Source organism: Euprymna scolopes, chromosome 1 (assembly GCF_053919585.1).
Source record: "Euprymna scolopes isolate OS-2025 chromosome 1, ASM5391958v1, whole genome shotgun sequence".
In the NCBI taxonomy this organism is placed as follows: Eukaryota; Metazoa; Mollusca; class Cephalopoda; order Sepiida; family Sepiolidae; genus Euprymna; species Euprymna scolopes.
Genome location: NC_136482.1, coordinates 93812333 through 93836955, shown reverse-complemented (window position 1 = coordinate 93836955; position 24623 = coordinate 93812333). Strand labels below are relative to the sequence as shown.

At 34.0% G+C, this 24623-nt stretch overlaps 1 protein-coding gene across 1 annotated transcript in view; it reads left to right on the top strand.

Moving 5' to 3' along the window:
* LOC145249448 (L-gulonolactone oxidase-like) overlaps positions 1-24623 on the top strand; it is a 59623-nt gene that overhangs the window by 19215 nt on the left and 15785 nt on the right. The window contains exons 3-8 of the mRNA XM_080111046.1: positions 5455-5490; positions 9291-9398; positions 11501-11805; positions 13846-13998; positions 17928-18095; positions 23909-24129. Coding sequence (XP_079967172.1) covers positions 5455-5490; positions 9291-9398; positions 11501-11805; positions 13846-13998; positions 17928-18095; positions 23909-24129 — 991 coding nt within the window. The remainder of the gene's footprint in view (positions 1-5454; positions 5491-9290; positions 9399-11500; positions 11806-13845; positions 13999-17927; positions 18096-23908; positions 24130-24623) is intronic.

Genomic DNA, 24623 nt, shown 5'->3' with positions numbered 1-24623 from the left:
CTTTTTTTTATGAAAATAAAGCATCGTAAATTATGACAATTTTTTAAAAATTATTTAATTTTTACAGGAACATTACAAAAAAAAAGCCCCTAAACTCTGTATTAATAAATTCGATATAACTCGAAGAAAAATTCATTTCTCGAACTACAGATTTTACTATTGAATTAAGCATTGTTTATTTAATATTTTCACACAAAAAAATTATAATAGCAAAAATATTTCTACTTTTTTTTTTTAATTTCAGATTTTGCATAATTTTTATATGCAAGATTTTAATAGTTTCCTTGTTCGCATGAATGTGAAACTTTGGCATAACATAATTTTTATATAATCTCGAACAATAATTAAAAAAAATTAATTTAAAAACAGGAACATAAAAAATAATTGAATTAAAAAAGGATAAAAATTGATACAAACGTTCAGAATAGAAATGTACGGATGCACGTCTGGGGGTGGGGGAGAAGAAATTTGACACCCCTACCTCCTTTTACTATCATGACTTCATTCTGAAACAGCGTTTTGATTGGCTGTAATTTTGGGTTTCTGTATAATCGTGTTTACAAACCTTTATTGGTTGCGTTTTGGCAAATGGCAGAATTACTCGCTTTTTGAGGGCTAATTAAGCTATTTTTTTGTACAAGCAAGGTGTTTTTTTTTATTTAATTCAATATCTTAGGACTTTACTTTACTAATTATCTTTGAAATAGACCAAGAAAACTAATATTTATCTTTTAAAGGATTTTTACAATAAATTTATTTAACTTCAAAATTTAGCTGAATTGGTTAGCTCGCCGTGAAAACATTTTTCATAACTTTTTTTCATGTGTACAAATATTTTTTCCTTTAGGAAATTAACTTTATTCTCTAATCTTTCAAATACAATCAAAAAGTAGTCAGAAACCTACAAAAAATTATGATAAATCGGCTTTTAAAACTAGGTCCCCTATTTTTGCCCGCACCTAGGTGATACCTATGTTTAAAAAAATTGAAAACTGGTCCCCAACATGTCATAAAGTGTAAATTGGGGAATTCAGAGGTGGTGGTCAATTTCCTAAACGTCCACCTTTTGTAATAATTTTTGCCACCAACTTTTTGAAATTACATGTAATCGCCTAAAAGAAGTAAAATCTCATTTTTGGAGGTAGGAAGCGTGAATTAGTATGAGAGTGTGGGGGGGGGGTCGTTTGTCGGCTTTCAAAACTAGGTCCCTCTATCTTTATCCGCCCATTTTTTGCCCATACCTATTGATTTGGGTTTCTAGCCTCATTTCCGATCCCATCCAGTTTTTGTTGGTCCATTATTCCCTGGCTGTTTTTCTGTTTTGAGCTTCAGTGTAGATTAAATTATTATTATTAAATCTATTTTTCTTCAAACTTATCAGTCAAAGAGTAAAATAAAAAGTGATTATAGCAGTTCTTGTATCTGACCTTTTGTTCTATCCACAACTAAATTGTTATTTTGGAAAGGATTCTTTTACAGTAGTCTGTAGATATAGGTGTTAAGTTATGGGTAATTTAGGTAATAAAACAGATAGGTATAATACAGATGTATTTCATAGTCCCCCTCCCCCGTCACAGAAGGCTGGTGCTCTTGTAATATGACTGAGGCATGATTCTGATGAATGCTAAAAAGCAAATGGTTCTAACTGGTGCACTCTCTTTCTTCACTTTGTTGGAATTCATCTTCCCTATCACTCCCAAATCAAATAAGTTTTTACAGGAACGTGTTAACTTAAAGCATTTCCAACCAATGAAAAATGTTTCAAACCCTCAAAAGTAACAAGTCTATGTCAAAATAATAAACAGACGAAAACTTAGAAACTCTTTTAAAAATGAAATAAACACCCAAAACAAAAACCAGAATTCTCGAGACAGCCACACCTCGAATAGGACTTCAACAGGAGGCTCACTCCATCCCTCCTCATGTCTTTAAACAAGGAAGGCAAGTCACAAAGGAACATTTTGATGATTTGCATACAAGCCTTCTTCATCTCATACACACATCCTTACACACAAGCGACAGTTAGATGAACATAAATGAATTACTACTCAAAGCTATACACGAAGTAAAAACAACAAAAAAAAAACAAGGTAAACCAACGCACACGCATACAAAAAGCCACATTGGGAAATACTCAAATATGTGTATTACTTATCGAATTATATCATTCACATGAACATTTTGACTTGTGACTATTTACTCGACTTTCTTTACCTAAACACAAGTTGATATAAATGAACACTTACTGATTGAAAATAATTTTTATATTCTTATAAAATTGTAAATACAAAAATGTTTTGTATTAATATTTCGTTTGCTCAATTTTCATTTATAAAACTCTGTTTATGTTTTAGTTTGCGCTTACTAACTGGTGACCCATCTATTCTTTCAATGTTTCATTTATTTCCATTTTTATATGCATACATACATATATATATATATATATATATATATATATATACATATATACAAAAACGTCATCCAATGTTTCGCTGTATCATAGCTCTTTCGTGCAGCTAGACGAGTAACTACCTCAAGCCAGGTTTTAAACTCGACCATGTAGGCAAAGATATATATATATATATATATATATATATATATATACGAGGGGTGTGCAATAAGTAATGCCCCTGACCCACTTCCCATAGAAGTAGGGCAACAAAACTTGGCACAGTTATTAGTTTTTCTCTACATAGGAACCACCCAGAGTTATGCATTTCTCCCATCGTTTGATGCAGCTCTAGAGACCGTTTTTGTAGAACACCCCAGGTTGGTCCTCCAATCACGACGTGACTTCAGAAATCAAGGCTGCATCATCTGGGAAACGCTTTCCTTTCAAAAACAACTTCATGGCTGGGAAGAGGTGAAAGTCAGAGAGTACAAGGTCAGGAGAGTAGGGAGGATGGGGAAGGATTTCATAACCACACGCCCGTGCTTCTGATCTGGCGACATGCAAGTTGTGGACCGGAGCATTGTCCTGCAGGAGGAGGGTACTTTGCTGATTTTGCCCCGCCTCCTGATTTTGATAGTTTCCCTTAATTTCCTCAAAAGTGAAGCATAATAGGCTTCTGTAATTGTGGACCCTTTTCCAGGAAATCTGTCATCACTGCTCCATCTTGGTCCCAGAAGACTGTGAACATGACCTTGCCAGCGTAGGGCTGCACCCTTGCCTTCTTTGGAGGTGGTGAGTGCAAGTGCTTCCACTGCACTGACTGGGCTTTGGTCTCTGGATCATAGGGATGGACCCAGGTTTTATCCTGTGTAATCAGTCTTTTGGAAAACTTGTACTCATCTTCTTGGCACATCTCCAAATTCATCCTCGAGCACTCGACGCGTTTTGGATTCTGGAATAGTGTGAGCAACCTGGGAATCCATCTAGCAGACACCTTATACATATGCAAATGGTACTAATCTTGATATTTTGGGCTATTTGGCGAATAGTAATGCGCCTATCTTCTAAAATGGCAGCCTCAACTTGACGGATAGATGCCTCATCAATGACAGAAGGGGGGGGCGACCAGGTCTGGGAGCTGTTTCCACAGACTTCCGGCCATGTTTGAATTCATGATGCCAGCGTTTTACAAGGTCATATGATGGGGCATTATCACCATAAGCTTCTTTTATTTCATCAAAAGTCTCCTGTGGTGTGCGTCCTTTCAAATACAAAAACCGGATCACGGCTCGACATTCAACAGGCTCCATTTCACACCTGACTCAGTTCAAACACCTGTAAAATAGAAACTACAATTAATTCAGAACTGTAATTTGCCACATAACCCATAGAAGTATAAATCATTGCACATGCAAAATTTCAGCTGCATCAGACAACTGGAAGTAGGTCAGGGGCATTACTTATTGCACGCCCCTCGTACGTATATATATACATACAAGCAGGCATGCATATAAAACAGGGAATAAATATATAAATGCTCCCTATCTTTGATTGAATTTATTGGGAAGTAATAAACTGCCATTAGCATATTAAACAAATGAAGCTTAGGCGTTTGGACAATGTTTGAACATTGTTAATTTACATACTCATCTTAGCAGCAGCAAAATAGCGTAATGGGTAGGAGCACCAACTGTTGCCTAGACGGTCGAGTTCCAAACCTAGTTTGAGGTAGTCGCATGAAATAGCTATGATACAGCGAAACAGTCTTTCTGTGGATGACGTTTTTGCATTTTTAGTCAACTGCATTGAAGATTGAACTTTCAACTTTAAAAAGAATGTAAATTTACGACTGAATTTTACCAAATACTATAACCACTGAATCAAAGGTCCTTGCGAAAATCCAGTATACCACATGCAATAAAAGAAACACATATGCACTCTGCAAGTTCAAATGTCTCCCCCCCCCCCCATTAGAAAAACACAGCTTTTTATTCAGAAGGTGATTTTTCTCATTGGTTACTCAATAGAAGAGGAGCAAAAATTAGCATGATTCATCACGTGTAGTGAAAATGTTAAAAAACATTTATTCTTTTGTTCATTCCATCCCAACCACCATTTACGACGAACCACACAAAGATACAAACTCGTTTTTGTAGAATTTTATTCTCGTTCATCATAGGTGTGGCGGGTTATATATATATATATATATATATATTCACAACAGACATAACAGTTAGGTATTGTTCCTCAAAACAATTGTTAAGCTACATTAGGTTCAGGACTCCAACACATGCCGCATACATTCCTAACTAGTTCTTATATATATATATATATATATATATATATATATATATATAATATAAAATCACCATCAAATTTAATTTGCACTCCAGCTACTACTCCTCCTCATCTAATAACTTGCACATATTTTTCTCGAGGACATTTGTGGGAAGTAAATAAAAATAGTTTCTGTTGCATCTATCAAACAATGTATGGAGTACTGTTGTCATATTTGGGCTGGTGAGTCTGTGTCCCATTTGAAGATTCTTGATAAATTGCAGAAACGTGTTTGTAATTTGATTGGCCCCACACTTTCTTCTTCACTACAACCCCTCTCTCCCAGACGTGATGTTGCTAGTCTCAGTCTTTTGTACAAATACTGTTATGCTATGTGTTTCTCAGAATTGTCTGATCTATTCCCTGCTTCCTTTGTTCCAGCTCGTTTGACTCATTGGTCTAGTGGTCTTCATCAGTTAGCTGTTTTTTTTTTCATTGTAATACAGCGTCCTATTCCAGTAGCTTCTTTCCAAGGACTGCTAGGTTTTTCTTCTACCTACAGCCTTCGTCTTTTCAAGACTAAAGTCAATAATCATCTCATGCCTTTGCAATAATCAACTTTCATTCTTGTTAGCTTCTTACATCAAGTGGCTTCATGCCTTGTCTCGACCGATTTCCATAAAAAAATTTTTAATCCCGATAAATTATAAATTTTAATTTTATTCAAATTATTTATATAACTATGAAAACAATCGATAATGATTGTAATCTTTTTTCTTTTCCAGAAAGTACAATTGTGCCGCTCCCAGGAGATTCCAGGGGTAAGTATTCCAAAAAGGTCAAAAATGCAATTTTTACAAATATTAAGAATTCAGCCTGGCTTTGCTCGGGCCCTATGTACTGTTCATAACTTGTGCTACGTGTGAATACACTTTATGTAAGATTTCAAATGTTTAGACCTAAATTTGTCCAATCAATTTCAGAGGTCAATTTTTTTAAACTTTAACCCCAATTTTGACCACTTAACATTTATTATTTTAGTCTCAAATTTAAATAAAAAGTTTTACCCATGTCCAAGTTACCTACATTTATAATTTCAAGTCTTTAGACCCAAAATTAGCGGAGGAATTTGGTAAAACTGCAAAGGTCAACTCTTTCAACTGTTACCTTTTGGCAGCCAAATTTTTGCCCCAAGACTGATTAAAACGCTTGTCACATGTCTGAATAGTTTGCTAGACACTGCAAAGGTTAAATCTTTTGAACTTTGACCCCTTGGCATCTCAAATTTTCGACTCAAACCGATTAAAAAGTTTGCCTTATCTCTGAATACCCTTTATGTAAAATTTCAAATGTTTAGACCAGAAATTGGCTGAGTAATTTCGTAGAGACCGTAGAGGTCAATTTTTTTAAACTTTGACCTCAATTTTGACCCCCTTAACATTTATTTTTTGGGGCTCAAATCAAATTAAAATGTTTGATCCATGTCCAAGTAAGCTACATTCCAAATTTCAAGTGTTTAGACCAAAAATTGGCGGAGGAGTTTGGTACAGTTCTCAAATATCAAATGGTTGAACTCTGACCCCCTTGACAGCCAAATTTCTGGCCGAAAACCAATTAAAAAGATTTTCCCAAATCTCAATACCCCTTATGTCAAATCTCGAGTCTCCAGACCAAAAATTGACAGAGTTATTTGATAGGGAAATGACACACAGACATTTTCACTTTTATAGATATATAGATTACATACATACAAAAAATATTTTCGAATTTTACGTAATTTGACGATTTTCTTTTTTTTCTTTTTATTAATCATTTAATGTGATATGATCATGACTGGGAGCTACTACTCCATCCCCAAATCTGTGTCAAACCGTTGTTTGGGGCATCATGTGATAAGATACTGGTGTGATCTCAACGGTATCTATATACATTCCCTTTGACCAGTTCTTTTCCAATATTTTTATGCTTACACTATGATCTAATGATCCACAAAACGTCGCTGACACAAACGAAGGATAAGTTTTTTGTTTTGTTTTTCTTCATTATTTCTTTGCAGTGGAAGAGAGAATGTGATCTTTTCTTCAAGAATGGAAAATGGTTAAATTCTGCAGGATGAAAAGGAATGGTCGAAGAAAAATAAGACATTTTGCTTTTTCTTGGGAAAATATAATTTATTTCTTTAAAAGTCCCATTACTTTAATTTTATCATTTTATAAGTCCCTCCCATTTTATAAGTCTCTCCCATTTTATAAGTCCCTCCCATTTTAGCAGCTGACCAAAGAACGAGCTCTCTGGTTTGCCGTATCTTGCAGAGTTGCTTTCTCTCTCCCTAAAAAAGAAAGTGAAGAACAAATGCTTGTCAGTGAAAATCACTCTTTTTCCATCACCATCCACCTTCCTTTCTAGGCATAAGCTGAAGACAAGTTGTCAAATCGTTGGACTCTATGAGTCACCTCTCTGACTTATTTGTTCTCCATAATTTGCGGTATTTCAAAACGCATCAACTGACAATCATATAACCTTTAATGACAAATCTGGCAATATTTGATATCTAGGGGAAAAAATGTTGCAATAACTTATCAAAAATTTGACTTAATTAAAAACAACTTTTTTTAAGAGAGTTCTTCATTTGTTAATAGTGTTTTGGAGTTATTTTTGTCGATTTTGTGTAATTTGAAAGTTGTTTTCTTGTAACTAAATTGTTTTTAAAAATTACTTGAAATGACAAGTTTTAGGATAGCTCTTTTCTTGGAAAGGACTTATGTATTTATCACTATTTGTTTGTACATTTGTTTGTCTTATAATTTTCTGAATTTTTTATTTATTTATTTATTGCTATTTCAACCCAACCAAGGCACAGTGCCACGTGGATGTAGGAGGACTACTATTTGGGACACAATTTGCAGGGATACTATGTAGTGAGTTAAGCAGCAAGATGCTTGTTCACATTACACTTGAACTTCTGCATGTCAGTACAGTCAGGGAAGCAAGATCCCAAAAGGGAATTCCAAAGTCCAGCAGTTCAAGGGAAGAAACTATTAGAGTAGAAGGCCTTCTTACATTTAGAGATCTCTACTGTGTAGGAGTGGGATTTTGCTGCTTGTGGGGTTTTAGGGGCGTCAAGGGAGTTCGTCAGTGTCATTAAAATACTTGTAAAATAGGCACAGGGATGCAAAATTTCATCGATGGGACAAGGGTTGGAGTTTAGTTTTCACAATTTCACAAAATTTTCTAAGATGTTATATCATCGTGAGTGCAGAAAACTGCTTAAACCGGATTTTTCACAAAAACTCATCCACGGTGCTAAAATACTCACAGATGGAAGAAAATGGTAATTCATTGCAAATATCAAGAATTCCTATCATTAGTTTTTGCTAAATATTTACCAACAATAGTTCTACTCTTCTTTGTCAATGCTTTAAATCTTGTCTCTGCTGTCTGTCTTGCAGCAACATCTTTAATGATTTGGAAATGCAGCTCATCATCGAGAGGAAGAATTAATTAAAGACGTCATGTTCTCTACTTCTGCGCCAAAGTGGTGGGAAGCTGAGAGGACATAGTCAACAACAATCAGGGATGATTTGGCTGAGTTCTTAGGTTCACAAGTGGTCTGCCTTTGATGATGGAATCACAATTGATTAACCACCTTGCGTGATCTGGTTTAAGGATGTAGTGCAGGTTAGAGAAAATTTGACTCAATCTGACGATGGTGAACGCTATTGCAACAACAACAAAAAATAGTTAAGATTAACAGTTATTTACATATATCGTATACCGGCGCTGCTAGAATACATTAGTTTAAGTTCATTCACCTGAATTCCTGAGTGTCCTTGATGAAATCGGAAATAGCCTCAAAGTCTGCATGATACCTCTCCAACATAGTATTGGCCGAGGTCAAGGTAATTCTATAGAAGAAAACAGATTTGCTACTCTGTATCCTATCAGTTTTAAATGTTTGGACGAGAAGAGCTTCATCGCTGAGTGCTGCTACTATTAGGTACTCTATGTTGACAGTATGCTAAGGGATCCAATTTGGTTCATCTGACTAGTCATCTAATATAATGCTTGTGTTTGCCGTAATATATTTGTCTGCTGGAAAATTCACAAGAATAATAGGCTAATAATAGACATGAGAGTTTTACATGTGACTTCTGGGTTGATAAGAAGAGTGTTGGCAAACCTCGTTTGGCATAGAAACTGTGGTAGTTACTGATAGTTTCTTCTTAGACTTCTTTGCTTTTGTGCACTTTGTAAATATGTAGATTTAGTCCATTTGTCAGAGTTCAAATCTCTCAGAAATTGAAGTGATGCTACAATTTCTTCAATAATCAACATTTTCAAGTTCAAATAACTGATCTGAGCTTGTATTTGAGCTACCCAATGCGAAACATTCATCCATTATTCCAGACACTTCCACTGAGAGATCTTTTTTAAGATTATAACCGTCTCTTTAAGTTTAATTATTTGTATCTCTCTTGCACTTGGTTCACCAGGTATATTCACCAAGTAGTTTTTGAAAGTTTTACATGTAGATGTTTGTGTGTGTGTATCAGTTAAAATTGTTTTTTTTTATATTAAATTAAAACTGAACAATAATTCAAGATATGCATTTTTCTTTTAGAGTTGAGGAAAACTAGCATCACCCCGAAATCTTTACAACTGTCTCGTGAAATACGTTCTTTGTCTGAACAAGCTAGCCAAGGCTCCAATGAAATCGCAAGAAGTGAAGGTAAGACAATGCATATTCATGTTACATTTCTATTATTGTCATTCGACAATATAGTGATATATATATATATATGTTGTGCAATATTCTTCATCATTCAACTGACAAGCTATTCATCTCATTAGCCTTTATTCTCAAGTGCCTTTTGGCATTGATAACTAATTAGTCATTAGAAAAAAATAAAGAAAACAAGGGTTAAGTATTTAGTACCAATTAATCATTGCATAACATTTTAATAAATAAATAATATAAATCTCACGTGTCTGTTTAAATGTATGTATGTATGTTTGTATGTCTGCCTAAAACTTTCGACAGAGGCGACGGATTTTCAAGAGATCAATATTGATTTTAAGCTCGACCCTTTGGACAACAAATGTCGAAAAATTGGCTAAAAACATTAATTCCTTCACCTTGAACTGGGCACTTTTCTTCAGGGATGGGTCGCTTTTTTCGCCAATATTTTCGAAAGTCATCCTCTCTTTTCGATTGACTAGCCTTAATTTAAACCTTCGCCACTTCCAGTTTGGTGATGGACGCAGCAGCAAAGACGTCACTTTTTTTTTAACGTTCTTCTCCACCTTCACGGTCCGGGTTCGAGCCTACCTACCTACTACCAATTTTTTTTTTTTTTTTTTTTACTCATGACACACTTCCAAACCTCTGAGCAACGCCGGGCACCCAAACTAGTAAATAAATAAGGGTCAAACAGTTTAAATATGTCTTTATTAAATTCAAAATGAAAGTTAAAGAGCTAAAATTGACAGACATTTTTATGGAATCTGTTGGGTGGTCTTTATTCATCTGATTGATTGAATGTTTCATCTGTTCTTTTGATTCCACATGACACCATGAACAGAATTGGTGGGAATCCCAACCAATGTGGCATATTACAATCTGCACCCCGAGGGGATTCTAACAGCTCAAAAACTAGAACAGGTAACATCCAAACCAGAGAGCTTAAAAATCTCAAGATGGTGAACGATGTAATCATACAAGGCAAACAGCAAACACGGGTGGAAAAAGGTAGGCAGAATTCCAAACAGGCACTTTCAAGTAAAGCTGAATGGTTCAGGCCACATAACCTTGTTGAATCAAAAGTTCCTAATGCTGTCAACTATGCTCACACAAGCCCACGTTATCCAGAAGTTCCAATCACAAGTGCAGCATCCACAAACACTTGGGCAAAGATTGATGTCACCAATCCTCCAGAATCACCTGAAAGCCTTTCAACCAATTCTGTATCCAAATCAAATGAATTTGGTATCCCAATGAACCATCATAACCAGGTATCGACAACGCGAGGATCAACTCTTCAACAGAATATGATCCAGTGACATAAAGGATGAGATTACAACCATTCAACAAGCCAGGCCTCAATGAATTTTAACTGCTTTTACATAGACTGAAACTCCTTTAGCATAGGGAGATGTAGACATTTCTCATATTTTTGTTATTTGTTTCAGGTATTGTTGGGTGGCGAGATGATATATACATAAATATATACCAAGTTAAAGATATGCAAGAGGGAAAACTCATGAATCAAAACGAGGTTATTAAAAGTGCTCAATAAAAAAAAGAGCAAAATATAATATTTTTATTTATATAGGCAAGTATTACACAGTCGCTACATATCTTTTTTTTTCTTCCATTTGAGAACCAGATGCTTTCAATGGCACATAAGCTTTATTACGTTGCCTGCCAAGGACTTTTGGTTTTTGCTAACGAATTGTCCGAAACATTAGCACGTTCGATGTAGCGACTATGTAATATTTTTCTATATAAATAAAAATATTATATACATATACACGTGTGTGTATATGTATTCTTATCCCTTTCCATTGTCTAACATGTCTTGTTCACAAACTTCTAATATATAAAATTAAGTTAATTGGATTCTTACATTTCGACCAAGTCAAGGTCACTGTTAAATTATACATATTAAATTATACAGATTCATTCATTTGATTGACCTCATGATTCGTCTATTCTTTGGATTGCACAGGGTCAAATTTCGTTCTATTTGCAGATGTAAAAAAAAAAAAAAAGGCAGTTGATCATAATTATAAAAACATACACATTTCTTTGTTTTTTTTTTTCTCTTGCAGCCGTGTTGAACCGTATGAATGCGTTACTGCCTCTCCTCAACTATATTGCGGGGCCCGGAATACAGATTCGCCAATTTATAAACTGGGACAAAACTATCATAATCAGTACATTGTTTTATACGAGACCGACAACTATTTGGGATGTTCGCAGGATCCTGAAGGCTGCGGTTGTGATTGGCCTTCAGGCACGGGCAACTGGAGTTGGACATTCAAGGTCACCTTTATACGTGGACGAGGGTAACATCATGATTGATGTAACAGGACTTGAACGACATGATGGACCAAGAATTGAAATTCATCGGCCTGTAAAGCATATTTTTATATATATATATATGTTTTCATCCTTTCTTTTATAGTTTATGTTGATGGGGGTGGGGCAGGTTGTTTTTGACGTAATATCTTCAAATTATGTTAAAAGGAAAGATCATAAAGTGAATATTTAAAGTATTGAATGACTTTTTGCAAGTCTAAACTTGGGGTCTAAATGCTGGGTTTTTATGAGAAAGATATGTAAACTATGGCCCCTGTCTGTTGAGCAATGAGGAACTAATTATCCGATTAGTAACACATCAGGAGAGAACATCCCGCATCATGCTAAGCATAGGTGCACCTCCACCTCCAAAATAACTAATAAAATCCCACAAGAAAGTAATGGTAAAATACTGATGTGTGAGAGCTCAGCATCAGTGTAATCTATAAACCAACCAATAAACATCTTTATCTGGTCTTAACATGAAGTTGTGCCTACTAGATATAAATGGACATTCAAAAATACAGTAGAAGCTATTGGGGCTGAGGGGTTTATGTAAATTTTTGGAGTTGGGGGGAAAAACATTAGATACTATCAATATTTTTCCTGTATGTTGGAATGGAGGTCTTAATCCTTTAGCCTAAAAGTATTATATAAGGAAAAGAAGAAAAGGAATGATTATGCATTAAACAACTTTTAAATTATCATCCAACCTGTAAATTGTTTAAACAGATGTATTAAGTTTCATACTTCGTCTCTAATTTTTTTTAGCGTGTTACTAAACCGGTAACAGCTGTTATTACCAGGCACAACAAGGGTTCACAATTTGTGTTAATAATCCTAGATAACAATTTTCAGAACCAGGCACCAGTGACTTCTGAAGGGGGTTAAAACTGAAAAATGCATGACCTGTCAAAATTTTCATTCCATTATGCTATAATTACATTATCAGTCTAGTAAGAAATGGCACCGTGGGTCATGTGGGCTATATTTAGTTTAATTTATTTTTATGCAAAGGGAGGCAAAAAGGTAGTGGAAGATATTTGTGAAAATTCAGATACCTCAGATTTTTGTGAAAGTTTAAACAGTAAGTATTAGACATCAATTAAGAAATATTCCCCAAATTTCAGGTACTTTTATTATTTCAAAAGGTTTTAGGACATAATATGAGCGCAACTTCCCGTTTGAAAGTTTCAAATATTTCAGATTTGCATTAAATGTGATTCATGGTCATTAGAACTGAATTAAGTAATAATCTCTGAATATCAATTTCTTAACATGCTTTTCACATATATATTAAATATAAATTCCGTGGAACTTTTCATTGGTTTTTTTTTTTTTTTTTCACATGACGGGTGATTCACTCCCAACAATTTATTCATCCACTTAGGCTTAACTCTAACTATTTCGTGTATGTCCTTTTTCCTCTTATGTGATCCTATCCAACCAGCGGTAACCCTCCTCTCGCTCTTTTGCGATCAAACATTTTTTAAAAGTTCATTTCATTATCTATATATTAATACGATAGCATGTGTGTTATTTTCTGTGTCACGTTTACATCCGGGTCGTTTAATTGTTATGTACTTCCATTTCTTGTAATAAATAATTTTACCAAGAAGTCTTCATAAGTTTTAGTTTCGATTATAGCTGAAAGAATTCAAGTTATATATATATATATATATATATATATATATATATATATATATATATTCATAAATTTTGGTTTTGGTATCGATTCAAGCTGATGTACCCAAGTCATATGGATATTTTTTTTTTTTTTTTTTAAATCGCAACTTTATAATATATAAAAAATAGATAGAACATTAACTCTATAATAATATATATATAATCTGCAAGAATTAAAATATATTTAAAGCATACTTTACACCAGGCGTCCTTGCTAGCTTAAATAAATACTTTTGCAATTTTTAACAAAAGAGCTACAATAATATCAGAGCATCTCCATTTATGCTGAACATCTTCAGAATACCAACATCAATATATTACATATGAATGAATGAATCCCCTGTGGAATTTTCACAGGTCCCACTAGTCTGAATTATTTTCCTTTAATGCGATTATTTGTGTTTTTCAGAACCCATTTAAAGGCTTCTATATCTTAACTGCAATGACTGGGATTATTGAGAAAGAACTGAACGAATACATGAAGATAAACGGAGTGACAATGTTGGCTCAGCCTCTAAATGTAGAAGAAACTCTTGGAGGAATGGCTGCAGTTGCAACGCACGTAAGTTATTTATAATTATTCATTCTTACAAAACAGTGTTGTTATAGGAGATGCAGACTACTATTAGATCTGATTTTCAAGTTTTTTATGTGTGTGTGTATATATATATATATATATATAATTATTTCCACTGCAAGACCACATTGCAGCCAGCAAGACCCATGAAAGCCAACAAACCGGAAGTCCCAGACTCGAGTTTCGTCCTCATTTGGGCTCATCAGTTAGACACATCCGAACTCAGGATTCGGAACCAGAGCCTCTTGCATGCGAGGCAAGCATTCTACCAACTGAGCAAACACGCTGCACACAAGAAAGTCTTATTAACTATCATAGATCAAGCAAACCGCAAGGAAATCCGACAGTGGAATGTACCTACCTTCGTCTCAAACAAGGGATGTGATAATCACAATCAGCCTTAACCCAAGTCGATGTCTCACTAGTAGGAATTTATACTCGCTAGGGATGTCATCACGACAAGCCTATCCTAACGAGCAATAAGCATTTTCAGAATGTGTGAGAGAATATATAATTATTTCCACTGGCAGACAACATTGCAGCCAGCAAGAGCCATGAAAGCATACGCATTTGCTCAGTTGGTAGAGTGCTTGCCTCGCATGCAAGAGGCTTGGGTTTCGAATCCTGAGTTCGGATGTGTCTAACTGATGAGCCAAAATGAGGGCGAAACTCGAGTCTTGGACTTTCTGTTTGTTGGCTTTCGTGGCTCTTGCTGGCTGCAATGTTGTCTGGCAGTGGAAATAATTATATATTCTCTCATTATTCTGAAAAAAAAAAAAAAATGCATATATATATGTGTGTGTGTGTGTGTATAAGTGCATGCATATTAATATATGTATATATATTTGTATATGAATACATATATGTATGTATACATGCCAACTCAGGAGAGGTATGGTTGGAAATTGTGAAACTCTTGCCACAAAAATTTAATGCACAGGCATCCTTTAAGTGGGTATCCATAGTCTGTCGAGACTGAAGAAGCTACCATATATATATATATATATATATATATATATATATATATATATATATATATATTACACACACACACGTGTGTATATATATTCTCATCCCTTTCCATTGCCTTGCACTTCTTGTTCACAGACTTCTAATATATAAAATTAAGTTAGTTTGATTCTTACAGTTAGACCATAATAGCATTGCATCTGACAAATCGATATTTTATTCTGAATAGTCGTTTCTTTTCGTTATAAAATAAAGAGATTCCTTTATTTTCTGTATTCGTACCCATACAAAGTAAAATTCTGCCCTGTATCATTAACGATTTGGCCATCAGATGTTTTCAAGCCAAGGTTGATTAAAGGGGGTGAGGAGGGAATTAATTTCAAAGGCTTGTATAGACTGGTTTGTAATTTTGTTAAGAAAACTGACAGAACTCCTCTCAACTTAAACCGTAATTCACAACTCAACTTCAATGTTGTCGTGGTATACGATGCAACACTACATGCCTATACGTCCCAATTCATTCTTCTTAAAGCAGCTATCCCCCCCCTAGGCACATTAATGCCACTCATAAAAAGAATCCATGTAGAAACCCAGTTTTTTTTCTTTCTGCGATTCCGGCATCTGACAAGCCAAACAGATGCACTTGTGAAAGTAGTTTCTTCTATTACCAAGAATTACATTGAATTCAGCCTTTATCTGCCTTCCTGCATGCCTTCGTTTCTAGTGTGATTTGAGGTGTTATCGTTTGATCTTTTAATCATCCGAAAATCACCTGTTCTTTCTTGACCTGGGGTTAAATGTTTGTCTCCTTCCAAAAAGACACCCGACATTTGAAGCTTAGTCGACATCCTACATAGACCAAAGTGCTGTCTGTCATCCAATATGATTCCCTTAAAAGAGGGAAGACAAGAAAAGATTAGGCTCCTTTAATCTCGGCTCAGTGTTTGCATTTCTTTTAGCGTGTGAACGCTTAGGATTTGTTCAACTTTACTGTAGATATTTTATTGCCTCTTTCTGACAGCAATATGTGGCACAAGGCTAATTTAAAATGGGGTTATCGATGATTTATGCACTCGATTCTCTCTCTCTTTTAGCATAATGGAGAAGCTACTGATTGGAAAGAGTTATCTCCTCATGCTACTTGTTTTTTTTATTGTTAAAAGACAAGAATCAGCATTAAGAACGTTTAGTTTACAGACAAATACTTAACATAAAGAGAGCAAAATGGAATCATTTGAGAGAATTTCATAAGAATTTTGGAATTAGATTTTAAAAAATTGTTGATGCCATACGTCAGTAAAAGAGCAGAAAATATAGCAGAAGGATTTCAGTTGAGTCCCAGTACTCTCTGTGAGTGACTATGTGCCATGGAGAGTACATATCTCATCCGCTTGATGACCACATTCTAATCAGACAAAATGTAACCACCATAATCAATGAGAAACAAACTAATAGCCAGACTAACACATGATTGTCTCCATTCAAGCAACGTTCATACTTGCGCCTTCAGATGTGAACCGGAAAGTTACCAAGTGAGTAGAGATCACAAAAGCTCTCAGTGATAAATGCACTTTCCTTCATGAATGTGAACTAATGGTCCAATAACTGAAGTCAAGAAGCTTCCTCTGCCATATTGAACCTTTAACCACATCTCAGGAAGAGACCAAACTACAGCTATGGAGCTGAAGGCTATTGAATGCCCCGTTTCCTAATATGGAAATCTCCCTTTCTGAAGTGAAGGTTAGAGTTAGAACAGGAATGGGAGGGGTACGTTTCAGTGTAGCCGATTCGGCATCAGATTAGCACTTTATCGTTATAGTTAAAGTTTTTTTTTATATTTTTTAAATTGATTCAGTAAACAAAGGTACTTTTTTTCTTTGAATAGAATTGAAATATTTTTATTAATAGAAAAATTGTTTATTTGATTTAAAAAATAAAAGAACTTAAAAATAACCAGGTTTATTTAAAACACAACACAAAAACAAACAACACTGTCGTCAACAAGGAGATTATATTTTCATATTGTTTTTCTTAATTTAAAAAAAAAACAACTTTAAAATATTTTAAAGTTTTTAATCTATAAAAAATTAATTATAAAATAATTAACCAAAAAGAGTTTTGTAAAAACGTGATTTTTCCTTCAAAACAGTTAAATTGATATAAGCATTAAAAACTCAACACAAAAAATACAACATTCAGTCGTCAACAAGGAAATTATATTTTCATATTTTTATTAATTAAAAAAAAAAACTTAAAAATAACCGTGTTTATTTAAAACAACACAAAAACAGGCAAAAAAAACAAAAACAAAAAAACAGAAAATAATTAACCAAAAAGAGTTTTGCAAAAACGTGATTTTTCTTTAAAACAGATTTTCTTAATTTTTTTTTTTTAAGTTGTAAAATCTTTATAAAAATGTGTCTGGTGACTGGTGATGTGACCATGCCACTGAATCAGCTGAGCTGAATCGGCCAAGCCAAAATGGTGATGCCGAATTGGTCACACCAAAATGTCCCATTCCTGGAATGCGGGCAATCAAAAGTTGAGGCTACAAATGGGATGGGGGTTACAAAACTGACTCAACCATCAATGAATGCAGAGAGAATGACCATACAATGCTGCTTTGTCTGCACTCTACTAATCAACTGGTGTGGTTTGAAAGCTCTTGCAGAAGATAACAATAACGCAAAGGATTGCATAAAAAGTGGAAACTGTTGTATGACCACAGGTTTCAAAGACATGCTAAGAAGAAGAAGCCTAAATGAAACAAGCACGCTATGAGACCGCTTTGTTTGTTGTCAATTATCACATTATCTATTTCAATTGCTTCCCTCTCTTCTCCATTATTTAATCAAGGTGAATAATCCCCCACCCACCCAACAGCATAACAAGATCCCCTTTTTGGGTAGTGACAGCATAACATTTTTAATTTTCTCCATTTCCAGGGTTCCAGTTGGAACGAACCAGCAGTCAGTGGCTACGTTGTGGGCATGCGAATCATCGACAGCAATGGTAATCTACGCAAATATGATGAAACGTCACATCCAGAACTGATGAAAGCCTTGAAATGCCATTTAGGAATGATGGGGATTGTATACGACCTAAGTATAAAGGTAATGTATAAAGTGCTGATCCTATAACCTGTTAAATCCCGTTTAGTGTTAGTCCAGTACTATTATCCATTATGACTATTTAACAATTTATTTAAATTGAAAAATGAGATTGTACCTTTTTTTTTTTTTTTTTTTTTTTTGGTGAATACAGGGTGACCCCAAAAAAAACAAAAGCTAAATGGAGGCCATCTAGAACATATGCTGTAGAACGGAGAAAAAAAAAGCCAAAGGCCCTAGTGTTTTGATGTGATGTTTTGAATATAATAAACTAGTTATAACCAAAGTTTCATTTCATTCGGACAAAACACTAAGAAACGGGGCCTAATTAGAGTTGGGGCCATTCTTTTTGGGTCACCCTGTATATGCACACACCCTAAAAAATTGTCGTTAAAATTTTTAAAAAATATATATATATTCATTGAATGACATAACCATTTTCTTATTTCAGTTAAATGTTATTTAGAAACTGTTTTTTTGATGAGGTGTCAGTTACCACGCTGACTTAGGGTTTGTGGTACAGTTAAGGGAGTGTATGTTTGTGTGTCTAGAGGTATTTACAGCAACACATTATATAAAAGAAAATAAATTTATTTGTAAACAAAAGTAAAAATAACAAGACTATTTTACATTAAAATAAATTATCTAAAGGAGATAATAAAAAGGTTTTAGTTATTACTATAAGTTAGAAATACTAAAATAACTTTCACAGATATATTTTACTTTGGTCAATATCAAAATTCAGGCAAATCTATATTTACCAATATGTTGTCTGTTGTGGGTTGTTCGCAGTGGTTTGTTTGGCTTGATGTTCAGTAGGCCTATTGTTATGACCAGGGATTATTTCAGTTCTCGATTGTGACCGGAGTTAAATTGATTTTTAGCTAAAAGGTCGCCTCCAATTTTGTGTCGCTTTCATTTGGTGTACGAATCAATAACTGGTTTTACAAACGCATATACATCTATTTATAGTAAATGCTGGAGAACCTTCTGGAACCAACGAAAAAAAGAATACTTTTGTCAGTTATATTTTAAAAGTCTTTTAAGGATATTTTCACTATCTAATATTAAAGTAATTTTATTTATTTTATCTTATATACTATTTTAATTTATATATTATTAATATTTGTGTTATATTTTATATTTCATTTTATTATATAAGATTTCAAGTATTATTTTATTATAATATTTAATTATATTAATAAATATTTTTATTACATGTTATATTTATTAATTAGTATGTTTGGTCAATTATATTCTTTTGTGTAAGAAATTGTAATTTCTTCGTATTTTTAGAGGAAAAGATTTCCTTATATGACAGGAGAGCATGTAATAAGTGTTTCCCCCTTTTTTTAGGGTATTTCATTAAAATTTGGGGGCCTTTAACATTTATCATGTACCTGCAAGATATTTTGATTTCATTGTGTATGCCTTTTACTATATGCCCATAAAGTGCTGTCCTGTTAGAAACTTTTGGCCTGAAAATAGGGGTGATCATTTGATAAAATTTTCACGCAAAACTGATCTTCCATGTTAAATTCTGTTTTATTTCTCTTTATGCATGTGTATTTTTATAAAATTTTTGCTGACAAGTTTTTCAGAGTACGTACATATAATCAGCTAAAAAAGAGTAGAATTTAATTTTAATTAATAATTACAAATTTATCAAATTTACTAATAGTGCAGGATAAATAAAACATCTATGTAGAGTAAAATTTAGGGCTAGAACTCGGCAAAGACTGAAAAATCAAATTTCATGCAAAAAAAACAACATACTAAAAAACAACTTACTGATATTTAAACAGTCAATGCAGAGCTTATAATACATATATACATACACATTAAATAAGCATGTGCATTGATATGTATCAATTTTTGTCCGTCTTATAACTTATACATATACACACACATGAAACAAGCATACACTTTAATCAATCGTTAATGTCATATGCGGTTTCTGCTGATATTTATAATGTCTTATGGCTAACACATAATATACACATACACAAGAAACACATACATTCATTAATCATTAAATTTATATACATCAGTGCTACTGTCACTGTTAGATATTAGGTACCCTACATCAGTAGCAATTAAATTGGCTAGTATAAATTTTGACAACGATCACATTGAGTGTATGATGATAACCCAGATCTATAAAACAGAATCGCTCCCAGAGTTGAATGAAAGATGAATGACAAAGCAGAGGCAAAGGTCAAACCCTGTAGATAAAACGATAACAGGATATGGCAAATCACATCACATTTTCAAGTGGGAGAAAACTAAGGTTTTAAGTTCAGTATCTCTGGGAAGCCAATGAGACATGGCCAATAATGTAGAACAATCTAAAGTGAATATTACTTCAATGTCTGTCTGCCTGCGTCACTCATTTCGTTAAAGTTAGAAAGTTACAATTAAAAAGTAAACAACTAAATAAGATAAAATTAGTCTCGCTCTCCTAAGTCCATTCTCGCCAAATGAACCTTGAAGAAAACTCTGCAAACGTCTCGCTTGTGTCATCTTTTTGCACGAAAAGAAGCTAAAAAAAGAAGTTAATTCAGATTTTAATCTATAACGGATATTTAAGCTTGTCACTGACTATTAAAAATGAAGCAGAAAAAGATTGAATGAATTAAACGTGAAACCCACATAAAAGAAGAGTGCAAAAAGTTTGTATAAAAACTTTTGCTTGGTTTATTGATTACCCATTAATGAAAACATTACATAACTTACACATATACACACACATGAAATAAGCATATACATTAATTCATCAGTGATATCATATGTAGTTTCTGCTGATATTTTCAACGTCTTATTACTTACACACATAAACTAAACGCATACATTTATTTATCATTAACTTCATACGCATCGGCACTGCTGCCATCACTCCCTTGTATGCCTGCATAGAACATCAATGTGAATATATTGAATGCATACATGTTGAATTGAACAAGTTTGTTTCTTCTTTAACTCGTAGGAGGTGCATGTTTGGTCTAGTGGATACCTTCATGAATTATGAAACTGGTTATTTCAAGTTCAATTATGTTCTAATAATGTTGAACACGCATTTTTTTTTAATGAAAGTCTCTCCACACAATGTATGAAGCCACTTCATGTAAAGATGATTAGCATATATTAAGACAAGAGATATCTATTGACATAGTTTTGAAAAGGCCAAGGCTATAAGTAGGAGGAAAATAGTTAGCAGGAAGAGAATTCTATAAGTGTATAGCTCTTGGAATAAGAAGATATTTTATAACGAGGTATCTGAGCAGCGAAATAATGAAGACCACTAGACCAACGAGTAAAACAAACTGAAACAAAAGAAGCAGGAAATAATTTGGACTAACACACACAACCCTTATGATTTGTTCACAATCAAAATTGAATAATGAAGTAAGAACTAATATTCCATAAGGACCTGTAATACAGTAGTTAGAGTACTTGGAAAAATTCAGTCGTAAAGATCACTTTCTTCTGAAGGTTGACGGTTCAATCCTCAATGTGGGCGACCGAAAATACAATTGCGAATTACTTAGTCATGGTTAATGGAACGAAAACAAGCTACTACCATGAATTAAACAAAGGGTTCCGTTCAAAATTCCACACAGATTCTCAAGTCTAACAGAAAAATTTCTGAGTTCGACCTGAAGAAGGTTGGAGGTTACATTGATCGAGATGCTGTGATGTTGTGAAAATAACTCAAGAACAGCAGTCTGAAAAATCCAAATAATACGTACTTAATAATGGCTAACCTTGGAGTTGGATTAAGAGAATCTAAATAAATAGAATCAGACAATATTCAACAAACTATTGATAAAAAAATAGCAACTTGTCTTCAATAAATTATCTACAATTAATCGCTTATAATAGGTATTGTATTTCATCATTAAATAACTAGAAAAGATTTGCCATCAAACCAAACCAAACCAAAGAGCATGAAAATTTGTCAGTTTTTAACATGGTTATGTGACCTGTTGACTATCTCAGTGATTAATGTTTTTTCAGCAGATCTTTCTAGATAAAAGTTTTTCCATTTATTGACTTTTGTTATTCTCTGCTAAGGCTGAATTTGTGTTTTTTTTTTTACTTTTGAATTCGGTCATTTTCTTATTCGTTTATAACTGTACTATCTCCATCAAAATTTAAAGGGAAAAAAAAAGCTTCGCCAATATTCACATTGACTATTTATCTAGATATATTATTAAAATTGTAGAATTACATTACCACACGGATCCATGGTGTAATGTATAAAAGTGCTGAGTAATAATCAGTTCTAAGTAACAGTCTTTTAAAGGTTGAAGTTTCAATCCTCAGTATGGACGATACTAAGAAAACAACCATGAGTTTTTAAAGACTTCTAACAATTCATGGCTGATAGAACAAATTATCTTGTATAAAGGGTTCCGTTCAAAATTTCATACAGATTCCAGAGTTTGATAGAAAGATTCCAAAGTTCAACAAGATGCATGCAATTTAAAAGTTCAGAGTTCATTGACTGAAACATTGAGAGAATACTCTCCAAGATGAGAACAGTAGTTCAAATGAAGCTATTTTTGTTTTTGTGTGTTTTTTTAACTGTTTCATTGTCAGTTTTACACTTTCGACTGTCGTCCTTGGATTATGTTCTGAAAAACTCTCTCGCAAGAGAAAAACTCTTTCACAACAATCTAATCTCCACCTCCTTCGTTATGATAGTGAAAGTTACACTTATGCACCTTCCATTCCATTTATTGATATAGGTCAAATCACATTGGGTCACCATTGTAAAAGAAGTCCATGTTCAAAATAACTTTGTTGAATCATTGTTTTTGTGATGCAAATAAAAAGAAATGAAAGAGAAAAGTGTTAGTAAAGGAGTAAGTCCATAAGTATAGATGAAAACAAAAGTAAAAACGTCCTTGACTATATCCTGTTTGCAAGGAGCAGAGAAGAGTTCATATATGAGAATGTATGTACGTACACAGGTGTTGAAGACAGACTGTGTGAGTAGTTGTGTGTGTGTGTGTGTGTGTGTGTGTGTGTGTGTGCTCGCGCATGTTACATTAAGCACATAGCCCTATTCAATCCTTTGGACATCCATGCCAGAACCCATGGGCTTGGTGGGAAGGTTGCAGCCAAGAGAGAAGTTTTGAGAGTAAGTTCGAGCAATGTCTAACAGTTGTTGCAATGCCGTGTCCTAACCAAAAAAAGAGTAAGTAAACAGTGGGTGATCTCTTTTATTATCTCTTTTAAGGTGCTCGGCTCACCTAAATGATATTCTCTGATTGGGAAAGCTAGAAAAGAAGCTAAATGCTTACAATCGGCGCTTATATTAGAAATCATTAACCATGATCTGTCACTGTTGTTGTTGTTGTTGTTGAGGAGCATCAGTCTTGATGATGATTTTTGTTGGCATCATTTCCCTGATATCTTTCTATAAAGAATTCTTTCTAGAAGAATATGAGGTATTTCCAGAAGAGACCATGTGAAAGTTGCCAACATTCTTAAGTGTTTCGATTGAACGAACTATGTTCGAGCTTGACTCCCAGGTTGTCAGTCTGCGTCTTGAACCACTGGGCGACTGTCACCTCGCTGCTGCTGCTGCTGTTGTTGTTTGTAGTACGGCTGTTACAAGTTCACTATCTTAAGGATAGTTTTACATTTCGTTTCTTGTGATTTTTTACAGTCAATCTGTTTTCTTTTTTCTAAGAAGATAAATATAATCTCTTTAAACGTGTGAGGAAGATTACTGTTCTCCAGATGTTGTCTCTTCACTTCTTTTTACTCATTTATGATTGTTCTTTTCTCCCTGTCATGGCGTTTAGGTGTATCCGGCTAAAAAGGCTAAAGTGGTTAATTCATTCATCAAACTGTCCGAACTATTTTTAAATAAAACTGCACTTAAAGAACTCGTTGAGAATCATTTCGAAACTGAAATATCTTGGTATCCTTTCAACTCTGTGACAGACAAGGAAGCAGAAGAATATACTAAGACCAATAAAGTGCCATCGACCTGGAATATCGAAAACGACCGCCTTTGGATACGGTAAGTAATCCATTCATTGGCATCTGATTGCAATTGCTTAGAATCACATTCTCTTGACTTCGGTGACTACAATAAGCTTAATAAAGCTAAATTTGGTAAAATGAGGAATTGTTTTATTCTTTTATTAGCAGCCGGTGGATGGGGGGGGGGGAGCGCCCAACTATGCCAGTTGTAACGTATGCCTAAATATATAGTTAATTCGTGCAGATTTCGTGTTTATTATTATAGAGCCAATTCTCTATTGAATATTATAATGTATCTAATATATAGTGCAGATTTTAAAAGTAAAAATGACTTGAGCACCATCAGTTAGAATCGAAACCAAACCATTTAGCACTACAGCTGTGTTCCCTACCATTTAAGCTAACCCAGTAGACCGATAAGAAAGTTTTAAAATTAAATCATTTTTAGCTTAGATTAGTTTTACACATACACAAAAGTAATAGAAATATATCAGCAAGCTGAAATGAACATTTTGCATTTCAACTTGCCGA